Raw genomic sequence first — 23,430 nt, 5'->3', positions numbered from 1 at the left:
GTGTTGTTGAGCCTCCATATGTTTGTGAATTTTCTGGCACTCTGCCTATTATTGATTTCCAATTTCATTCCTTTATGATCTGGAAAGTGTTTTGTATGATTTCAATCTTTTTAAATTTATTGAGACTTGGTTTGTGACCCAGCATATGGTCTATCCTTGAGAATGATCCATGAGCACTTCAGAAAAAGGTATATCCTGCTGTTGTGGGGTGTAATGTTCTATAAATGTCTGTTAAGTCTAGCTCATTTATTGTATTATTCAAATTCTCTGTTTCTTTATTGATCTTGTGTTTAGATGTTCTGTCCATTGATGAGAGTGGGGAATTGAAGTCCCCAGCTATTATGGTAGATGTGTCTATTTCTCTTTTCAGTGTCTGCCTCATGTATTTTGGAGCATTTTGGTTTGCTGCATGAATATTTATGATTGTTATGTCTTCTTGTTGAATTGTTCCTTTTATTAATACATAGTGTCCTTCTTTGTCTCTTTTAACTATTTTACATTTGAAGTCTAATTTGTTGGGTATTAGTACAGTTACTCCTGCTCTTTTCTGATTGTTGTTTGCATGGAATATCTTTTCCCAACCTTTCACTTTCAACCTATGTTCATCCTTGGGTCTAAGATGCATTTCCTGTAGACAGCATATATATGGGTCCTTTTTTCTTTTGAATCCATTCTGCCTGTCTATATCTTTTGATTGGGGAGTTTAATCCATTAACATTTAGTGTTATTACTGTACAGGCAGTACTTTCTTCTGCCATTTTGCCTTTTAGATCTTATATGTCATATTTAATTTTTCTTCTCTTTACCTTTACTGATAGTCTTCATTTCTACACTCTTCTCCACACCTCTCTCTCCTGCCTTTTTGTATCTGTCTCTAGTGCTCTCTTTAGTATTTCTTGCAAAGCCAGTCTCTTGGTCACAAATTCTCTCAGTGATTTTTCATCTGAAAGTGTTTTAATTTGTCCCTTGTTTTTGAAAAACAATTTTTCTGGGTATAGAATTCTTGGTTGGCAGTTTTTCTCTTTTAGTAATTTAAATATATTATCCCACTGTCTTTTCACCTCCATGGTTTCTGCCAAGAAATCTATGCATAGTCTTATTGGACTTCCCTTGTATTTGATGGATTGATTTTCTCTTGCTGCTTTCAAGATTCTCTCTTGCTCTTTGGCATCTGACATTCTGATTAGTAAGTGTCTTGGAGTATGTCTATTTGGATCTATTCTGTTTGGGGTACACTGCACTTCTTGGATCTGTAATTTTAAGTCTTTCATAAGAGTTGGGAAATTTTCAGTGATAATTTCCTCCATTAGTTTTTCTTTCCTCCTTTTCCCTTCTCTTCTCCTTCTGGGACACCCACAACACGTATGTTCATGTGATTCATATTGTCTTTCAATTCCTTGAGTCCCTGCTCATGTTCTTCCATTCTTTTCCTTATATTTTCTTTTGCTTGTTGGATTTCAGATGTCCCATCCTCCAGTTCACTAATCCTATCTTCTGCCTCTTGAAATCTGACATTGTAGGTTTCCATTGTTTTTTTATCTCTTCTACTGTGACTTTCATTCCCATATGTTCTGTGATTTGTTTTTTCAGACTTTTGATTTCTTCTTTTGTTCATTCCTTGCCTTCTTTACATCTTCCCTCAATTCACTGATTTGATTTTTGATGAGGTTTTCCATGTCTGTTCAAACATACTGAATTAATTGTTTCAACTCCTGTATCTCATTTGAATTGTTGGTTTGTTCCTTTGACTGGGCCATATCTTCAATTTTCCTAGTATGATTCATCATTTTTTTGCTGGCATCTAGGCATTTAATTACCTTAATTAGTTTTTTCTGGAGATTGTTTTCACTTTTTTTTTTTTTACATAGGATTTTCTTGCTGGATGACTTTGTTGTCTATCTGTTCTTTGACATTCAGTTCAGCTAATTCTGGACCTCTAGTTTAGGTTTTGGTTTAACAGTTCAGAATTTTTCAGTTCTTATTTTCTTGTTTCTTGCCCACCTGTATGGTGTCTTTTTTCCCCTACCCCATCCCCCCAGGAGGATCTTCTTAGGTATTATAGATCCCAGCCAGATTTTCACAGACCAAACTGGCCTCCTTCAGGAGGAAAGTGTCACCTGTGTCAGTTTTCCCTGAGGATGAGACTCAGCAGGTTGAAAGACTTTCCTATGAAACCTCTGGGCTCTCTGTTTTTCCTATCCTGCCCAGTATGTGTCGCTTGTCTACCTGCAGGTCCCACCCACATAAGGTGATGCAGTACCTTTAACTTCAGCAGACTCTCCCTGCTGGGGTGTGGTGGAGACAGAGGAGAGGTTGTAATCTGGTTTTAATCACTTCATTTTTCCAGACCCTGAGGTCTGAACTCCCTGAGGGAGCGATTCCACCTGAGCTGGGTCCCACCCCTCTCCTGAGGAAGGCACAGGCTCCAGACACTCAAACAAGCTTAATTCTGCTTATGCCTGGGGCAGTGGAGCCCGAGAAGCCCTGCAGCTATATCCAAAGAGCAGTCAAACCGTAGAAACACAGCCACGAAAATGAAAGAGAAAAAATCCTTTCCAGAGCAGGACCCCTGTTCCTCAGGTTTGCTAATCAAGAGCTTAAGTTGGTATATTGTTCTGTGTATCTCCAGGTCCTATGTGCCCTCCTTTCCTTCGGGTCCCAGACCTTTTCAAATCCAAAAAAATCTTTGTTTTTTTTTTTTTCATTTTTCTGTCAGCCCTGCCCCCTCTGCACTGGGGCAAAAACCAGCGACCTCTGCTTTTACTTGAAGTTCAGCTGAGTGGGGGGCCTATTTTTAGTAGTTAGAATTTGTGAATTAATTCCACAATTGGAGCTTGGTTGTGCTCAGCCCCTGCTGCTGATAAAGTCCCTTTCCTTTCCCCTCTGGGAAGCAGCCTGTGGGGGAGGGGGACCAGCCGCCAAGGCTTGGGGAACTCATGGTTTTAGGGGGCTCACAGCTGGTCCAGCTGGTCCAGATTGGGGTATGCTGTGTGTCTGGTCACTGATGTGGCCCCAGCAGTTGTTTTGTACTGTTCCTGGCTATTTACTACCTGCTCTGGAGGACGAACTAAATCCCACACCTTGCTAAGCTGCCTCTTGGCCCAATCTCCTGACTAATGTTTTTAGTGAGTTCACCTCCTCCAGAACAGCTACCTGGGAGGGATGAGCCACTTCCTTGTCTACATTGTTTAGGTAACAAAAGATGGCTCAGAACCAACCACTGATAAGGATTCTCATGTCAGCTCCTTGTGGCTTGTCATTAGTGGAAATTCCTTCTGGACTTACTCAATGGTTTGGCTTCCAGATGTGGCCACAGGTTTCCAGCTTTTCCTAAGTACCTGTAGGTCATTAAGTGGAGAGTGGAGTGAGAGTTAAGGATCGCTTTGCCAATCATCACCTCCACGTGGACAAGGTTTGCTTCATGGCCCTCCCCCACCTCCACAGAGGGATGGACTCAGTTTCTATCCAGATGCGTGAAACTGCAAGACACCTCACCCAGAAGATGTTAATCCTCTCCCTAGATCAGCTGGCTCTTAAAGCAGCTTAGAATAGCTGCTTTGCTGGTAATTGTCTGCGATAAAAGCCCCCAGCTCATGGCACTCAGAGAGGAGAAACTGTGTGTGATAACCGAGGCTGTATAATACTCAAGATTCTGCTAAAACACTCTTGGCTTATGTGTGAATTACAGAGAACCGTGCAGCTGGTCCCCTTCATTGTGGTCCTCTAGCTAAGCGTACTCACCGCGTCATTCTATGGCATGAGGTCATCAGCCTTTAGGGCTCTGTTGTGTTTTGCTGAGGATGCTGTTGAAGCCTTTCATTGCTAAATGGGTCCATGGAAAAAATATTTCTAGCCTTTGTAGTAGAAATACTTCTGCTTACACTGAGCAATTTATTTTTATTTTTTGGATACTGAATTTTCTAATTGAATGTGCTCTTCTTCTTGGGTAGATACGAGGATGGGCAGTGCCAAGTGTTTGAACTTTTGATCTACATGTATGGCAGGTCTTTTGGTGGGATCTCATTGCTGGCATCATCTTACGTATGTTGTCTTCATTTTCTTCTGTGCTGGTTTCCTCATCCCCCATTACCATCTTTTTTTTGTAATTGCCTTTTCTAGGTATGAAATAATATAAAATTTAGAAAATAAAGAAAATTATAAAGAAGAACAAACATTACTTGTGTTCCTTATGATGAGAGAGAATCACTGCTAATATACTGAGATGGTCTTTCAGACATTTATATATCCAATTAATTTTATCTTTCTATTATCTATGTTTCTCTATTTTTCCACTCATGTGCTCCAGATATCCATGAAGAACTAGTTAAACATCTTTCCAACCTCCATTGTGTAGATTGTGGTAGCTGAAGCTTTCCTTATTTCCTGCTAATTTTCAGGGGGGTTATATTTCCATGCTCTTCTCTGGTCTCCAGTTTTTCAGTTTGTGGGTGCCAAGTCTCTGTAGGTACCATGTCTCTACTCCATGTCAGTGGAGACTCTAAACTCAGTCCCTTTGCTAGATTCCAAGAGAAAAACCAGTTAAGTCAACTTCTTGTGAAGTCTAGCTAAGTCTCCTAAATATAAAATGGTCATGCATTTTCCAGAATTAACCAAGAGTGGTTTATTTCTCCCATCTCACTAATTTCCTCTGCTTTTCTCCTTGTCCCCTTATTCTACAATGCTGAACCCTGCTGGAAGAAATCAAACCTCCCATTTACAAAACCCCCAGATGGGATTTTGGTGACCATCTTCTGTACTTGGGCAGGCCTTGGAGGGCCTCACCAGCTATTCCTTGAGTAATACATAAAGTGTTTCTTCCAGCACCAGTATAAATGTCCTCATGAGACTGAGGGCTTCTAGCTCCCTTGGAGTTCTGATGGAAGGCTTGAGCTTTTGGAATTAGAGGAAGACCTTAAATCAAACCATGGTCAACCTTTGGAGTCTAATCAAGATGCTCCTAGGCTTGATATGGACCCTCAAGTCCTGGTCTAGCCACACTGGTGGGCTGGGTTAGGACTCACCTTGGCAACCAGTAGTCATATAAAGAGAACCGTGCTGCTCCTGCCATTTTCCAGGGCAGGAGAACACAGGTACGGTGCATCTCCTTGTTCCCTTGGTCCAAAAACTGGAGATATCTTCCTATCACTATGAGAAGATCTGAGTCTCAAAGTATATCCCCACACTAGCTTAGCCTCAGGTTGAGGATTACCCTAAAAGTATCAAGAAGGATAAGAGATATTTATTTAAGTATATCTCCAGCCATAGAAACATAGCCTTGGCATGTTGTGAAGTGAAAAGAGCAGGTCTCTGCATATATTTTTATGTAGGTTTATGCCATTTAGGTAGAAAATGTATGTATGTTTACATATGCATAGAAAAGTCTGGAATAGCATAAAATTATTAACAAGTATCTTTGAGAAGTGGGGACTTAAACTTTGTGCCTCAAACAATTTTGTATTGGGCTCTTTAAAATGGGTATATGCTACCTTCATAATAATGATTTAAAAGGTATTTCCATTTGGGGAAAAAATGTGTCCTGAAGTGTTTTTGCTATTAGGAGTTATGTGAGATTTTCCCAATGTCACCTATTACATTTGTGGCCAAAGAATAAATATTGCAGGCATAATAAGCCAGAAGAAGATGACATGTCTGTTCTAATTTGCTAGCTGCCGGAATGCAACACACCAGAGACAGATTAGCTTCCAGTAAAAGGGAATTTATTTAGTTAAGGTATAGTTCTTCAGAGGAAAGGCAGCTAACTTTCAACCAAGGTTCTTTCTTACACGGGAAGGCACAGGGCGATCTCTGCTGGCCTTCTCTCCAGGCATCTGGTTCCAACAACTTTCCTTGGGGTGATTCCTTCCTGCATCTCCAAAGGCCTGGGCTGAGCTGCAAGTGCTAAGATGAGGTATGCTGAATGCTTTAGTAGTGCTAACCTGAGCTCTCTCATTTAAGCACCAGCTAGTTAAATCAAACATCATTCATTGCAGCAGGTACGCCTCCTAGCCGACTGCAGATGTAATGAGCAACACATGATGTTCACATTCCATTGGCTCATGTCCACAGCAATAGAACTAGATACCTTCACCTGGCCAAGTTGACACCTGAACCTAACTACCACAATGTCCAAGGACAAAAGGTCAAGGACTCTTAGCTGGCTGGGCAACAGGTCCCTCACCCAGGACCCAAGGTGGGCAGCACCTGTTCTCTAGGGTCTGTGGCCTGAGGGGTGGGGTGAGTACTACATCCAGGCCCCTCAGGCTGAAGAACCCTGCCAGGGATCCTAAGGCGGAATGAGTCCTGTGGCTTCTGCATATATCCAGATATGTGCAAAGAACTCAAACCAGTAAACTCCAAGGAGTCTTTGAGTTCCAGCTGTTTTGTACTGCACAATGGGAAGTTGAGAGCATGTGAATCCAGCTCAGAGATCGACAGCGTCATACTCTAGCTTGGAAACTGGTTTGTCCTCCTGGGCCCAGAATTGTCTTTCTCTAAAAGCAACAACATTTAAAACTTCACTTGCTAAACTTCAGCATATATCACGATCACCTGGGGGCACTTGCTAAACTTCAGCATATATCGCGATCACCTGGGGGCACTTGCTAAACTTCAGCATATATCGTGATCACCTGGGGGCACTTGCTGAGCCTGGGTTAAGATCTCCGGGATCCCTCCTAGACCTGTTGAGTCAGATGCAGCATATTTAGAAGCTTCCAGATGAGTCAATGTAGGTGACTCAGGCCACACTCAGAAATAGATGGTTGATAGCTGCATCTGGCACTACTAGCCTAGTATTTCAAATGATATTTGCATTTCTTAGAAAATTGAGAAGTAGGGTCTATGTCAAGAGGTAGAAAATATTTCCATGTCTATTGATTTTGAGTTTGGTTATTTAACTACCTTTGTCCAATGGGATGTTGCAGACAAGCAAAGGCTTGGCAAAATACTTATGTGATTGGTGTTTCTCTTTCATACACCTGACATTACTGTGAGAAGTATACACCTCAGCTAGTTTGCTGGTTTCAGGAGCAGGACAAGACACGACAGAGCAAAGCTGTACCAGCTAAGTTACCGCAGCTTAGCTAGGCTCAATCAACACATCAGTGAATCCAGCTGAGATTATCTGAGCTCAGCCTAGATCAGTCAAGCCCCAGCTGACTTCCATATGCACGAGCTATAACAATAAAGGACTGTTATTTTAAGTCACTGAGTTCTGGGGTGGTTTATTATGCAGCAATAGCCAACATACAGCCAGGCGGCTGGTTAGTATGTAGACCCTGAACTGATTCAGCTGAGGCCTCAACATTTGAGTGTTTAACAAACTTCCCAAGTGATTCTGATGCCAGTGCTCTATGGACTCCTCTTGAGAAACATTGCTTTAGACCCATCCCTTTTACTAGTTTACTGTGCAATCATGGAAAAATCCATTAATATTTTTTGAGCTTCAACTTTCTCATCTGCAAAGAGGGAATAATATGTACTTCTTATATAGTTGCAAGGATTAAAAAAATGTTCATATGAAGAAACCTAGATGTTAGTTATTTTTCCCCACCTCCCTCTCCTTCTTCAACTTGTTTCCATCCTCTCGCTACCCAAACTCAGGAAGACACCAGTGTGAAAATCTTAGGAAAACATGAATCTCAGGTCACAGCTTTATTGTATAGATTTTCAACACAGCCATATTACAAACATTGTCAGGGAACATTTACAAGAATAAATAAGATGGACTCGCGGGTGTAAAAAGATTACACTTCACTGTGATGTACAGTCAAAAAATATATCTGATATTCATTGACCCAACATTATTCACTTCTGCTCTTTTAAGCTAGAATTTGAAAGGACAAGGGGGGGGGATAAAAAAAAAAAAAAAGAACAACGACAGCATGGTGCTGGCATTTCGAAGTTGATTTATTTTGTTTTCTCTTCTCATACGTGCTTTATCTATCAAACACCCAAACTGTACAAGTGCAGGTCATTGAGATGCATGGAGGAGGCTGAAAATGGGGTGGAGAGTTTGGTCTCATGTAATATCATATGCCCAGTGGACATGAAAATATCAGCCTCCCTGGGGTTCAGTGGGAAACCTCATGATGGCTCTGAGAGGGTTATGAGGGTGTCCAGTGTCCAAGGCAATGGTAGAGGCCCTGACTCTATGCCTTTCATTGTATAGTAGGATGCGGGGTGAAAAAAAAGGTAGATAAGCGCTTTTGAGTCTGATTGCCAATATGGGTCAGCCTGCCTTAGCCTTGGCTAGCCCGGATGCATCTGGAGATGAAACCTGTGCACTGGGCATGGCTATAAAATCATGTGTCAACCAAGTCACTGTGCTTTTGCTTTTTCAGTCTGCTCCTGCAGGACTCAAATGGGATGAGGGGTAGAATTAACCTTTACAGATAATGTGTATGATGAGCAACGACCTGCTCTGGGTCCTGCTCAAAGTTTTACTGCTTCTGATGACCCTTTTGGCCAATGGGTCGGAATTAAGGTTGCTCTCATCAGAGATCCCCGTGGGCAGTGGGCCTATGGCAAAGCAGCTATTCTCACTGGGCCTGTTTGGTGATGACCAGCCTGGATGAGCCCTGGATATGTTTGGCTTACATGGTAGGGAGACTTGGGCCGGAGACCAGGGACTTCTCACCATTCCCTACCTGCTTAGCTTTAGACCCTGCAGATATGAATGGGTTAAAATATGGCCTAAAATCTATAAGATCTTATAAAGGCCATCTCAGTAACACTCCTTCCCTTTAAAGAGACGCCTGGCTTCTGCTGGACAGCTCCTGACATATGCAACTCCAACTCACTGGCAGATAGAAAGGTCTTCTTCACAGCTCAAGTCTCATTCACCGGTCCTAGTTTTACTCTCAGGAGTAACAAACTGTGCCTGAATTTGTCCAATAATCTGCAGACCTTTGGAGGGTATGGGCTCCAGTATTCTTCCTAACCCTTCCGAGGCCTGGTTTTACCTGGGGTGATACCACTCTGCCCTCTGGTCTGCTAGACTGCTCTTGAGGTTTTGACCCAAGGAAGATAGTACATCACTGATCTCCCATGGGAGAGACAGGGCTAGGGCAGGGCACTGAGAGTGTTTTAGACCATCACATAGGAGGCTTGCTGATTTATATTTATAAGCCCCAAAGCATTGAAGTATTTATGTAGGGATTCGGTTCTGCAATTTTGACAGGCTGTTTCTCATTCCTCTTGTCCCCCCAAATCCATGAGCCCCTCTCACCCAGGAATAATTAACAGCACTGTATATCCTGAGCTACAAACTTTCATTGCAAGACCTTCCTGTCCAACACTCTAATCCCTCCAGACTCTCATTCACTGAACATTCAGACCAAGAGTGAAGATCCAAATTCCACCACTCAAAGCAGTTCTCAGATGCAGAGTGAATCCCCTGGTGATCCCGCCTCAACAGATCTTCCAAATAGATCCTCTTCCAAACGGAATCCTTCTATATATTTTGTATGAGCCCCAACGGGCTACTGCCAAGCTCCTCTTGGGGACCCAACACTCATGGGTAGATTTCAGCAGGTGAATGTGGCCCCCTTTGATAAACTTTTCCCACCTTTTCTGGAGGTTGGTAGGAGGGATGCAAGACACGGCCTTGGTATCTGCAATACAGTCATATAGCCAGTGCTACAGAGCAGTCCATCCCTGCTTATGAAGGAACTGGAGGAGAGTCAGCACATGGGCACAGTCATGGCTTAGACATCTCTCCTGTGCTTCTAAAGATCAGATCCTGGCCCTTAACTAAGTGTCAGAGGAAACTGGAGTTGGAACAGCACCCTCACTCTCCACCACTGACCCCTTTCCCTGTTGTTCCAACAGTATATGACCTGAAATGCAGATCCTCACTAAGTGTACCCAAGACCCTGCACTTTCTCACTTCTAGATATGCACACATGGAGAAACCTCCAACAAGAAGCCCTTGCAGGGGTGGCACTTGAATAAGGCCAAATCTCGACTGATCTCTGGTTGGGTTTTCTTTGCCTATTTCCCTTTTCTATCTGGCTATGATATGGAGCTGGTGTCAGAAGCAGAGATGGAGCTCAGGCTGGTTGGGTAATGGGAAGACAAGTCAGAGCTTTTAGATGGCATGATCAACCATATGACTCATGTCTTCTGCTCTGTCCTGCAGCTTGGGTCGACCATTTGACCATGCAGAACCTGGCCCAGCCAAATCTGTTGCCCTGATGTCTATCGGCCTTTTGTGCATGCTTTCCCTTGGGCTCACGCATATATCTTCCATGACATTACTCCTGACTCAGCTTGGTGCTGATGGCCTGTCTGCTCAGTCCCAGGACCGACCAGTTGCAGGCTAAGGAAGGACAGCTGTCTTCATTCTGCCCCAAGGAAGTGAGATGCAGTAGGATTATCATTTGCTTCACTGTCTCCGGATCTGGGTGGCCAGTCACTCCTGCAGAGATGACATGATAAACACCTGACTCCTCTTCCCTTCCTGGGGCTCACTCACTTCTGTTGTCTGCCTCACTCACTTCTGTTGTCTGCAGCAGCCTTGCTAGTCTGACACCTCTCTGTGCACTACAGGGGTTCACACCAGAGCTGAGGAAATTTGGATCCTGGTGAGAACACACAGCAGGAGCTAGCACGGCAATGGGGAACAGATGACGAATAAGCATGATTGGCCAGAGGGAAAACCATCGTCTTTTCCCCAGACTCCAAGATTTGGTCCAAAGCAGCACCCTTGCTCCAAGTATTTCTGGTGAGTCCTTCACCCATCCCCTGTCCTGCAGTGTCATAGAAGTGACCACTTTATCCATCCTTGGTTCTGATTATCTCTGCTGGGTCCCAATTTCCTGGCCTTGCTTTCCTGTTTCTCTGATCAAAGCCCTCCAGATTCACCCTTCTATCTCTCCTTTTATCAAGTCTTTTTTTTTTTTTCTTTTGGCATTAATTGGTTGTCAGAAGCAGAGATGGTGTCTATAGCCGAGGTGTCTATAGCCAAGAAACGGCAGTGTTTGGATTTCAATAAACAACTGGGCACTTTCCACCATAACTCACATAGCTCACAAGGGTTGAACTCTGCCTTAACAGTCTGTGCTTCCTGGACCCTCCAGGGTTCTGCATGTTGTAGGAACCTCATAAACGTGAGTGGCTGAGGTAAAGTGAGGAGCTGTCCTGACCCCAACACCTCATGTTCAATGTGTCTCAGATTAGCCCACACTAGCAACAGTGTGACTTCACCTACACAAGAATAGTACCTTCCAGAAGCCCCAGCCTTCAGGAAACTGCTGAGTAAGTCTACGCCTCGCTTCGCCCCTTCCTTTAGGTTTTTCTGGGTTCAGCCTTCGCCACGCCACATGGGCAAGTCCTCGAAATTCCAGTCTGTGGCAATGCTTCCCTTCCAACACCCAAGCAGAGGAAACCTGAGTTGCGGTCAACCCATGAGCAGTGAGGTCAGGATAGCTCTATACCAGAGGATCTGCCTAGGGGAAGGTGAGGGGCCTTGAATGAGAGTCTGGACTTAGCCTCAGAAAGAGGCAGCATGGCCAGCACTGAGTCTCAGGCTGGGTTATAATTCCTCAGGGTACATTATAGTGGGCTGGGGTGGGGCAAGGGATCAAAGCTATAGGAGGGACAAGGTACATAGTTTTAAAAAATATTTGTATAATCATATTAAAACAAACCAGACTCTCTTAGTGACATGAATTGTTAAAATAAAACACGAGACTTGGAAGAAATATTAAGCTTACCATTATCTACTTTAAGCTTTACCCAGATCCACTGAGTTATCTGTTTCACTCTAGACTCTGCTGCTAAGGATAAGTAATCCCGTGGGAAAGTCTGAGACAGCGGTGGAAAAAATATTATCTTTCAAGTCGGAAAAAACACTGCCTAAATCCTAGCTGACTCAGTCGCTAGCTGTGTGACTGTGGGCAACCGGTGCCTCAGTTTCCTCATCTGTAAAATGTTGGCAATCATGAACGCTATGAAGATCTCAGTGAAACAGACCTTTGAGACTCCCTAGGACAGGGTCGGCTGGTTTCATGTCAAGGCTGACCTCTGGCAGCCTTCTCTACTCAGGCCACACCTACAGAGAGGATCAACTCTACAGGCAAACTGGTCCCATCTGTACCTGCAAAAGGAGGCCTGCTTTGGCCCAAGAGGCCCCTGGCTGGCTCCGAATCTTCCCACCATAAAGGGCGAAAGGATACAATGTCAGGGTGCAGCTCAGATCTATTCTGATACTTGTTAGGCCATAAACACATGGAGATGGGGATGGTTCCTGGCTTCTCATTGATTTCATCTTCTCTAAATAAGGTCCCTCTCCGGGAACCAAGACCCAGAGGGGGCTCTCTATCAAGTGAGGGCACTCTTTGGCTAGCGGCTGTTGCGGCGATTCCGAGGGCTTTGGTACTATGTTCCCCTGCATGGTGGAAAGATGAGTCCCTCTTTTAACTGGGGTGAGGTGGGGGACTATCCAGGGAAGGTGGGGTTGGGATTTCCTGGGTAAGGGGCCAAGTCCAAGTTCCTGGGCACCGCTGCCCCATCTCACCCAAGCCCTGCCACTTATCTGCCATGTGGGATCTTAGGAATGGCATCCTTATCCGTGAGCCTATTTCTTCTTGTGTGAACTGGCCTAGGAGCAGTTCATTGCCCTGCCGTCCTGGAGGGTGGGTGGACTGTGAGAAGGTATGGGGGTGAGGGAGCATCACTGGCCCTTGAACTTGGGACTACCACTGGCCCTTGTTGGGCTGCACCACCACGGCCTGAATTTTTACAAGTTGCTTCTCCCTGCAGTCACATTTTAAATTCCTTGCATTTGAAATTATAGAAGCTACTGTCAGATTTATCTACCAGTGATTTCACCCTTTCCTGAGCAGAAAAAATCCTAGGATTTGTGTTAAGCAGCCGTTCCCATCAGGGGGAGACAGCATCTGAGAAAACAGCACACAACAGGTCATGCTGCGGGCTCCTCGCAGGCTGAGGGAAGGCCAGATAGGGCAGTGGGCTGGAACCAGGGGAAGCCAGCAGGACTAGCGGGGGCCGAGTCCCAGGTACCTGCTCAGCACACCTGGGAAGAGGCCCTTCAAAGGCAAAAAGCCAGTTGGTCCTGGGGTTCCTTTGCCTTCGTTTGCTTTGAGATGCTGCCTTTGAACCTCCAAAGTAACGGCCCTTCCTTGATCAAGTCTGGCGCCTGCAGACCTCCAGACAGGTCCAGAGCCCATGCCAACGGGAGCAGCCTCTGTGGTCTCTTTTCATGTCCTGTGCCTTGCAGGCCTGGCAGCCTGGACGGGTGACCCTGTTTTACGGGAGAGCAGAGTCCCTGGGCTTCTCACTGAAGCCGAGTCTCGTGATCCACTATATAGTTTGTTCCAGCAACAAAATAATGTGCAGACAGACACAGAGATGTGATATCAAAAAGTACACAGCTAAGAGGATGTTTCACAGTGTCTGATGAAAGGAAAAGAGGCAGCCCCACTGGCCCCAGAGGGAGCCTTCTCCAAAATGAAGCTAAGCTCATCAGTCAAAAGCTCCCCTGGCTCCTTGGTGGTTTTGGGGCAGGGTCCACACCACTCAGTCAAGCACTCATCTTCCCGACCCTGGCTCATCTCCTGCCCGCCTCGCTGCCCTGCTGTGCTCCGGGTGGGCTGACCTTACACCGTGTGCTGCCCCCATGCTTTTTCATACCTCTTCCCCATTGCACATGCTGATCCCTTGGCCCGAATTTCATTTTCTTCCTTTTTCTACCTAAGACCGAGTGGGGCTGGCTTTTACCTCCCTTGAGAAGCCCTAGGCAGAGTTAGCTTCTCATACTTCTAGGCTCACAGGACATGTAAGCAGTCCAGGACTTTTGCATTGTGGTTTACCTTGTCTTTTCCAGTAGACAGTGAGCTTTTGAAAGACAAAACTGTGTCTTATTGAATTCTGTGCCCCTGTCTTATCTGGGACTAGAATAGCCTCCAAGATGGGGCGTCCTAGATTCCAGGCCACCCAAGGGTCCTCAGATATTGTATCAGCTAGAGACCAAGGCAGAGAGAGTATCTCTGGCTGGTCGATCTTACAGCCTGAGAGAACAGGCTAAGACATTTTTTTGGCAGAAAAATTAGATGAGACTAGCTTTTTTGGGGAACCGGGAATGAATTACTAAAACATATCTGAGATTCTGGGCTTCCTAGAAGAATTGACATCAGAAAGAAAAAATAAAATTTCCATTTGTGGAGTTTCTGTTTGGAGGTCTTGGGCTTTATTTCTCCCCTCATAAATTTTCAGCTTGGCTGAAAAAAGCAGTACAGATAAGTCTCATCACCATTTCCTGCCTTTTTGGAATCCAGAACTTCATCACTGAGGAAGGTGCTTCAGTTTTCCTCACTGTAAAGTGGAGGTGACAGCATGTCAATAGCTCTCTGACGCTGGTGTTATGATGACCACCGTGTGAAATGCCGGACAGGAGGTGCAAACCATGATACCTGGCATAAATAGATGATTAGAAAATGTTGATTCCATTTCATAGCCTCACCCACACTTTGGGCAAGATCCTGGAACCCCAGGCCTGAACTTCTTGGCTTATCTTAAAGCAAAGTACAACTGGACCCATGAAAGCCATTTTCAGGATGGCAGTTATTTTTCTCTAGGGAGAAGTCTGAATTTAGAGATCAAAGATTATGTGGCAAGCTGGTGCTCAATCTACCCCAGAGACCAAAGGAACCTCCCCAGATGGGCCCATTTCTCCTTTCTCAGTGGCTGTGCTGTGCCAGGAAAAATAATAGGCCTGAGAGATTTGTCTTATAGCTTCACATTCGAATCTTTTTTCTCGTTCTTTGTTTTTTGACATTAGAGACTATGATTCATAACCCCCAAAGAAAGTTATTTTTACATACACTTTGGAAAATAATCAAAGCTTATCCTGTCCAGCTGTGGGCCAGCCAGAGCCAGCCCCACGGAGGTGGTCCCTCTTTACAAACACAAGGAGGAGCAGCAAAATTCCCTTCGGTTCCACTCCCTCTCTACTGACCACAAAAGCACAAAGAAAACCTAGATGGAAGAGTGCTGCGGACTCTGAGGCCAAGGCCTAGCGGGGGATGGGTAGAGAAGGGTAGTGGGCCAAGCCCCATGCGGGTTGGGGGTGCCCAGTGAGGATGGGGGCCTCTGCTGTGATCTAGGGAGCCTCCTAAGGCCACCATGATGTAGACAGGCAGATGTTGGATGCCAGAGGTCCCCAGAGGAGAATTCAGGGAGCAGCAGACTAGGGACCCCAGGAGCCCCAATCTTTCCCGTGATAGCATGGAGGAGTGGAACACATCCCCCTCCAGTCCTAAAGAGAAGCAGGGCAGGGGAGGTACTGCTGAGCCTCTCACTCCCCAGCAGTGCAGTCAGCTTGTCATGAGATTCACAAAATCGAAAAGAACAAATGCAAGAGGTCTGAGAACTGAAAATCCAGGGGCCTTGCTTGTGGGTGTATTTCTGCTTGGGCCCGTGGCTGTGGCTTTCAGAGGTGGAAGGGAAGCCTGGGCCTTTTAGAGGAGCATCTCCCACAGCTACCGAAGGTGCAGAGTCTGCCACGGAATGTGGGACCACCCAGGATTCTCCTTGGAGTTGGGCAGAGGTGCCGCCTTTCAGCCCTCGTGCCCAGTTGCTGTCATTCACAGGAAAGGGGGCTTGGCCGCTGCAGCCTCTGGACTCTGGCAGGTTACCCATTCAGTTGGGCTAAAAGGAGCTTAAATATTCCAGTGCCACCTCGTATACAAATTTATACTGTTCCTAAGAGGAGAGAAAAGACAGACATGGAAAAGAAAATGCATTTAATTTAGAGATGCACATTTTGGAGAAAACTTCATCTATATTTTTTGTATAAAGGCAACTAAAAATTATCCATGTGATTATTAATGCCTGGACATCTTTGGAAGTTCTGCCTCTTCCTAAGGCATCTTGGATGCATGGCTGGGACTGCTCCCTTCCTTGCTACTCTTTCTCAAAATGAAGCACCCAAATGTCCCCTTGGAGAACTGGGGAGAAAGGACGAACTATTCATCTTCCCCACTTGGAGAATTCCTGATATTCCTGTAAGCAGTGGGGACAACCCAATCAATACACTGAGCCCTTGATCTTGGGGTTTGCCCTTGTGAAACTTATTCCTGCAAAAGATAAGCTAAACCCACATATAATTATTCCCGAGTCACCCCAGGAGTCTCTTTTGTTGCTCAGATGTGGCCTCTCTCTCTAAGCCACCTCAGCAGGTGAACTCACTGCTTTTCCCCCTACGTGGGACATGACTCCCAGGGATGAGCTAGAACCCGGCATCATGGGATTGAAAGAGGCTTCTTCACCAAAAGGGGAAGAGAGAGATGAGACAAAATAAAGTTTCAGTGGTTGAAAGATTTCAAATAGATATTATCCTGGCGGCTACACATTATATAGATATCCATTTTTAGTTTATGGTGTGTAGAGTGGCTGCAGCAAACCCTTGATTCTTTTTTTTTTTTAAACATAACAACACACAAATATGAACATTCTTATCATATGATCATTCCATTCTTGGCATATAATCAATAACTCACAATATCATCACAGTTTTATATTCAGTCCCATGATCATTTCTTAGAACATTTGTATCAATTCAGAAAAAAGAAATACAAAGAAAAAACTCATATATACCATACCCCTTACCCCTCCCTCTCATTGATTGCTAGTATTTCCATCTACCCAATATATTTTACCTTTGTTTCCCCTATTTTTTTCTATACCCCTTATCACTCCCTTTCATTGATCACTAGCATTTCAATCTACTAAATTTATTTTAACATCTGTTCCCCCTATTATGTATTTATTTTTAATCCATATGTTTTACTCATCTGTCCATACCATAGGTAAAAGGAGCATCAGACACAAGGTTTTCACAATCACACAGTCACACTGTGAAAGCTATATCATTATACAATCATCTTCAAGAAACACGCCTCCTGGAATATAGCTCTACATTTTCAGTTTTTTCTTTTTTTAAATTTTTTGAAGCCTTGATTCTTGAAGACAATTGTATAATGATATAGTTTTTACAGTGTGACTGTGGGATTGTGAAAACTTATGTCTGAAGCTCCTTTTATCCTGGGTATGGACAGATAAGTAAAAAAATATGGGTAAAAAATAAAATAAATAATAGGGAGGATAAGGGGTTAAAATGGATAGACTGCAAGACTAGTGGTCAATGAGAGGGAGGAGAAAGGGGTACAGGACGCATGAGTTTTTCTTTTTATTTCGTTTTCTGGAGTGATGCAAATGTTCTCAAAATGATCATGGTGAGGAATACATGTGATGATATTGTGAGCCATTGGCTGTACACCATGTATTGACTGTATGTGTGTAAAGATTTAGCGATAGAAATATTAAAAAAAAAAAAAGAAGCACACAGGGATATTTTTAAAATGCAGTAAGTCTGGAGTGGGGCTCAAGATTCTGCATTTCCAAGAAGCTCCAGGGGCTGCTGTCGCTGCAAGCCTGCCGACCACACTCAGAGGGGGAGCCCACTTTAAGCAGTCCACAGACTTGGTTTTAGAGTTCCTCATCTATGGTCTGTCCCTGCCATTGCACCATGTCTGTCACCTGTGACTCTGCCTCCCCCATCTCTTTACCATCCCTTTCTCCACAATGCCCTAACCCAATGCTTTATCTAATAAAATGAACAGAAGTTAATTAGAACAGGCTTGGATTGGTTTGAAAATAGAATTCACACTGCTAATCTATAATTTCCTCCCCTAAGAGAATTAGCGACATTTCCCTAAGCGATGGGCAGAAAGTCAAGCAAACCAGGTTGTATCGCTCACATCTGGACTGCCCCAGAGGAAAGGGAAGTTGAAGGCGTTGGAAGGAGGACGAGCAGGCAGATGACAGCACGTGCACACGTCTAGACTATGGCTGGCATTCAGTAGGTATCTAATAAGCACCCAGATGCTGACTCTGTTTTACTATTTGGTGCCATTTTCTGCAGGTCCAGGGAACCGCAGTCAGACCCCACCTGATGGACCAGAGTTCTGGGAACACTCACCAGGGTCTCCACCATGTTGGATTTGTTGTTACGCAGTGTCTTCACGATGTGGAACACGTCGATGATGTTTTGCTGCTGGATCATCTCACACACGCTGCAGATGGCACAGAAGGTTCCGCTGCGGCCACCCCCATTTCTAAACGCAGAGAAAAGAGGTGAGCCAGAATCTTGGGTGCCTGCCAAGTACCTGCTGATCCTAGAGCCACATCAGCAGTGGTGGGGAGAAACTGGCCTGGAAAATGCAAGGTGGGGCAAGGGGAAGCCCATTAAACTTGCTGTGACCTTGGACAAGTCACTTGCCCTATCTGGGTTCCATGTTCCCCATTCATAGAATGAAGGGGTTGGATTATATGACCTTTGAGGTTCGATTAGCTTGATGCTTCCTTGGTTCTCTGAGGCATGTCAAGCACACTGGCTCCAGTCCCAGGGTAAGGGAGGCATTGTGCCTTTGACATTCCCCCAGCTGTTGTTGTGCCTGCATCCTTGTCCAGAGGGATGCTTTGGGGTCATGCACACATCTAGTGAAGAGAATGGAAGCTTCTGGATAATTTTCCTACTAGATTTTCCATCCTTCAATGAAGCCTGCAATACCAGAGACATCTTTGTTAGCCTGAAGCCAGCCAGCCAGCCCATGTGTGGTACAGGGGCTGGGTTGGGCATGGCAAGCTGTATCCTGAAATGGCAGGACTGTATGTGTACACCGTGTTTTAAACAAGATCTTTCTGATCTGGAGCACAGAGAGAGAGGATCCTTGTCAAACCCATCCCTCTCATTCCTCTCTGATGCTCCGTAAGTTGTCTTCATGGAAACACCCCTCCAACCCTTTAGAGAAAGTCCTCTTGGGTATCAGCCTGATTTGGAACTTCTGGGCGTGTTGCCAAAAGCAACTAATGATTTCATGCAATGGTCTGTGTCTAAATAACATCTGGGTGGAAACTCAGGCACTCAGTCGAGCTCTCAGATGTATTATCTACATGACATCTCACGTCCAGATGCTTCAAGTACAGGCACTTGCCCTCCACTATTGAGCCAGCGCCAGCATTTCAGCATCTGCTATGGTGTCTCTGGCCCTCAAAGATGCCAAGGCCCCTTTTGGTATCTGGATGCTTTGGTATTTGGTGCTTTCCTTTGACTCAGTTTTGCTGGCCACGTTTCAAGGGGAGACCTGGATACAACAGGTACCCCTGCAAAAGCATGGGCAAAGAGTAGCAAAGCTCCTCCTGCAAGGAAGATTCAGTCTTGTCTGAAAGAAGAATAGCAGAGTCCGAGATGGAGAGGTGAGTGGCTAGAGGCATCTCAGGCCCAGGCACATGAGACCCTGCAGGGAGGACTGTGGCATTCAGCTGGTGGCAGGGGCACCTGAATGCATGGGAAGGTGCTGGAGGGAGTGAGGATTAGGAGAGAACCAGCTGCCAGTTTCTGGGACGTGGGCAGAGCCAACCTGGCTTGTAACCCACTAACCCAACCAGGGGCACCTTTCAGCATCTCCCTGGAGAGTTGTTGCAGTTGGTGGCACCAGGCTGTGTGAGTGTGTGTGTGTGTGTGTGTGTGTGTGCTTAAACTCTTTTAAGCTCTCTGACCTTCCTGACATGGGCATGTACCACCTGTTTGAAAGAGGGAAACAATAAGCTAGTTTTGAAAAGGCTGAACTCAATTCTGAGGTCAGTGGGATGCTATTAAGGCCTCCCCTGACTCTGAAACATGTATCCTGAGAAAGGGAAGACTTTGGTTCATACTATTTTAAATGTGACATTAAGGGGAGGGAGGTCTTCTCAATCACCCCTCCCCAGATTGTTCAAGTTCTAAGAAGCAGCATGAATGATTGTGAATGAATCGTTCCATCCATAGCTGTTATGGCTGCAGATTTGTTTTGAGGTTGACATCTCTGCAAAGTCCCTCTCTGTGGCCACGCTTTTCTCATATGGTGACTCTGTATACTCTTTTGCTATTTTAAGGAATTACCTTTATAACACTTGCCTATTTGCTACCAGGCCATTGTTGGTCTCTATCACGGCAGATAAAGTGTTTCCCCTCTAAATATTTTATGCCAAAGCACAGTGTGATCCAAAGAGTATCTAATTTCACTGGAAAGGGGAGGAAACAGGTTCACAAAATTAAGTGGCTTGCTTGTTGCCACACAGCTCGTCAGCTAGTTCTGGTCTCTGCTCTAGCATGGTGACAGCAGGGCCCGTTTGAGGGGATGCCTGTGCCTCACCAAGCCGGGTCCAGGCCAGGAGGTAAAGCCTTGGGCACCCAGGACTGGGGCTGTAGAACCAGCTGGCCCTGAGCACACTGCGTGCCTCGCAGGTACCCAGCGCCCTCCACACGCATCTGTAGAGCCCTCAGGGCAGGGTCATTCTCTCTATCCTCTCTACGTCCCTGCGTCCCCATCTGTCGACAGTAAGAGATGCCCCAGGAGGCAGACAGGGTGGACAGGACCCTGGGCTTCCTCCGAGGCCCTGGGGGTTCATGGCTGGCACAGCAGCTGTGACTCGTAGCTCCCCTCCCTACTACCCGCTCCCCTGCCCTCTCTCTGTCTCAGTTTCCTCACTATAGAATGAGGATGAGAATATCTGCCCACCGAGGGAATGAGGCGATTCATGTCAAATGTCTGGCATCAAGTTCACTTCATCAGTGCATTCACTCCCTTTTCTCCTTCCTCTTCGGGAACTCGTGGAGGAGGCGTTGGCCGGTGGAATCCACTCTGCCCTGAGCCTCCTTGTGTCTCCAGGGCACCTCGTACCGCCTACTGGAGAGGGGCTCACAGCCCCACTGGGAGCACGGGTAGCCGTCTGTCCCCACATTTGTGGGAAGGGCACCAGGTTTGGCATCAATAAAATATGCCAAATAACAGTAGTTCAGGGCAACATTCAGGCAGCCCCAGTACATTAGAGGATTGCGATTCTCTTTATTAGACCCCCAGTGGTCTTTGGAAGGATGCTGAGGTTGAGTATAGCAGGGCACGGGCATGCGGCCAGGGGTACCCCTGCAGATTCCCCACCACCTGTCACCCCACTGCCCTAGAGACGGCCCCAGGGTACTCACAGGCAGTGGACCACGGTGCGTCCCTCCCTGCCGTCGTACTGCTCCTGCCACTTCTCCAGCCGACGGACCACCTTGAGCAAAGAGCGCTTGGAGGGGGGTGTGTCCCGGTAGGCAGGCCAGCCGATGTATTGGAGGTGCTGGACTATACGATACCCATCCTGTGGCTGAGAACAGAGAGGCTGTCAGGGCTGTTCTGTGGAGGATGAGTGGGGATGCAAGCCCCCAGGTCTCTCAGGCTGCAGGAATGTCATGGAAGACAGACTAAATGGGGTGTCTCATGGGGAGAGCCACAGACCACCCCCATATTTACCTCTGCCTTTGTACATACTGATTCACCTGCGATGAGTGCTTTGCACCCCCCTCTCCACCTGGAAAACTCCTACTTTGTCTTCAAAACCCATTTCAAATGTCACTTTCTCTAGAGAAGGCTTCCCTTGCTACCAGGCAGAGTTGTTTTCTCTCCCTAAGGCTTATATGTCAGAACATATCTCCCCTTCCCATTAGACAGTGACCTCTGAGGACAGAGACTGAGTTGTGTTTCCCCTGGGCCCCCCAGTACCAAGCCCACATCTGTTTGATTTAGTGAGCTGCCATTTCGTAGATTCCTCCTCTGTCCCATTCCCACCCAAACCCCTCCCTACAGCCCACCAGCGAATTTCCAGCAACTAACTGGGACCCATTCAAAGGCTGCGTCAAGTCATGCCAGAACAGCACAGCACCAGGGTGGCGAGAGCCGACTGCTGAGAAATGTGGTCTACACGCAGCAAGCGCACCGGGAAACAGGCAGATGGCGATGCGTGCGCGCGTCATTCCTGGGTCTAGAGCCGGAATTGGCAAAGGCTTTGCATTCCCAAGGAAGTGAAGATCAGGGCAGCACAAGGCGGCCTTGCTGCCAGCCCCGCCGCCCACCTCCCGCGGGAAATGCGGGGGCCGCGCCCTCACCCGAGCCATGTTACAGATGCGGAATATTCTGTGGATGAAGTCCTCGGCCACGTCCGCAGACACGAACTCCACCTGGATGGGCCCGTAGCACCCCGAGGTCTTCTCAGGCCAGTACTGCATACAGAGCTGGGGCAAGGACAGAGGTCACAGAGTGGCCAAGGACAAGGGGGAGACGACAGGCTCATTACCCACTACGGTTTTCTTATTGCCAGCAAGACCCATTTGCTAGAAAGGTAGAGTATTTATGTAGTAAAGCAGATGCAGCTGCCCTGTGGAGGAGCCCACATTTTGGTTGTTGAAAGGTCACGGCCCTGGGCTTAACATTTTCGCTATGCTGATTCCAAACCATTTGTTACGTTTGTTGGACCTCAGTTTCCTCATCTGTAAAATGGGGAGAATAAAATATGCATCTTGAAGGGCTGCTCCAGGTTTAAATAGGACATTCTGAGGGTAGAGCAAGAGTAAATACAATCACGTTTTCTTTTCACCAACATCAATCAGGGCAAGCTTTCCCCCATTCCAGGAGAACCTTCACAATGTTCATTTTATGATCAGGTCATGAGTGATTTTCAAAAAAAGAGTCTTTTGCATCAGGCTTGGGTCCAAATTCAGGCTCTGCCACGTGTTAGCTGTGTGAGTCAGGGCTCGGTGTTCTAACTTGGAAAGTGGGGACATGTTAGAACATGTTAGAACATGTTAGAACATGCAGCTTATGTTGCACCAAAAGACAATGGAACATGATGTTGAGAGATCTTGCTTGGGATCCTTCCTATTTTTCTGGAATTGGGAATTAGAACTTACAGCTAAGAGCAAAGGCAACGGTTTGTCCCCCAGTCTAAGATGGTAGGTCTCGACCAGAGGCTATTTTGACCCCAAGGGCACATCTGGCAATGTCTGGAAACCAGTTTCGATTTTCATCACTGGAGAGATGGCTACTGGCATCATGAGAGCAGAGGCCAGGGATGCTGCAAAACTTCCCACAATGCTCAGGACAGCCCCCCAACTCCACCCCCACCCCACTCAAAACATTGATGGTGCTGAGATTGAGAAACCCTGGTCTAAGGTCATAAATTTTTGCTTAAATTTACGACTGTCATCAAGAAGGAGAGCCAGAGATCTCATTGCCCGATCTGCCGTGTCACTGGGTGACCTGAGTTTGGGAAAGAAGCCTGGAGTAGATGATGGGGAGTGTGGCTGCAGACAGGGGCAAAGCATGTTCCCTCAAACCCCTGGTTCCCAAGGAGTAAGGAGGTGGGTCCTGTCCAGGTCTTCAGACCCCAGAACAGAGGAGAGCTAAGTTTGGGGCTGCAGTCTTGCTGGCAACCACCTCCAGTGTCCACGGAGAGACCATGAGTTAGAAAGACCCTCCACCTGGGGGCTGCCCAGAAGGTGTGTCTGGGGCTCACAGAGACCCACTAAGGCCCCAGAGAACAGTCTGT

General features: G+C 46.2%; 1 protein-coding gene across 10 annotated transcripts in view; it reads right to left on the bottom strand.

Moving 5' to 3' along the window:
• Positions 1 to 7,645: 7,645 nt before the first annotated feature.
• Positions 7,646 to 23,430, bottom strand: part of PTPRT (protein tyrosine phosphatase receptor type T) — a 1,205,819-nt gene continuing 1,190,034 nt past the window's right edge. For all 10 annotated transcript variants that reach the window (XM_077168216.1, XM_077168229.1, XM_077168210.1 and 7 more), the window contains 4 exons: positions 21,992 to 22,117; positions 21,050 to 21,213; positions 18,005 to 18,140; positions 7,646 to 15,726 (listed from right to left, as the gene is read on the bottom strand). In XM_077168216.1, the coding sequence (XP_077024331.1) occupies positions 15,673 to 15,726; positions 18,005 to 18,140; positions 21,050 to 21,213; positions 21,992 to 22,117 (480 nt within the window). In that variant the 3' untranslated portion in view covers positions 7,646 to 15,672. The remainder of the gene's footprint in view (positions 15,727 to 18,004; positions 18,141 to 21,049; positions 21,214 to 21,991; positions 22,118 to 23,430) is intronic.

This window comes from Tamandua tetradactyla, chromosome 1, assembly GCF_023851605.1.
Source record: "Tamandua tetradactyla isolate mTamTet1 chromosome 1, mTamTet1.pri, whole genome shotgun sequence".
In the NCBI taxonomy this organism is placed as follows: domain Eukaryota; kingdom Metazoa; phylum Chordata; class Mammalia; order Pilosa; family Myrmecophagidae; genus Tamandua; species Tamandua tetradactyla.
This window is presented reverse-complemented; position numbering and strand designations above follow the sequence as displayed.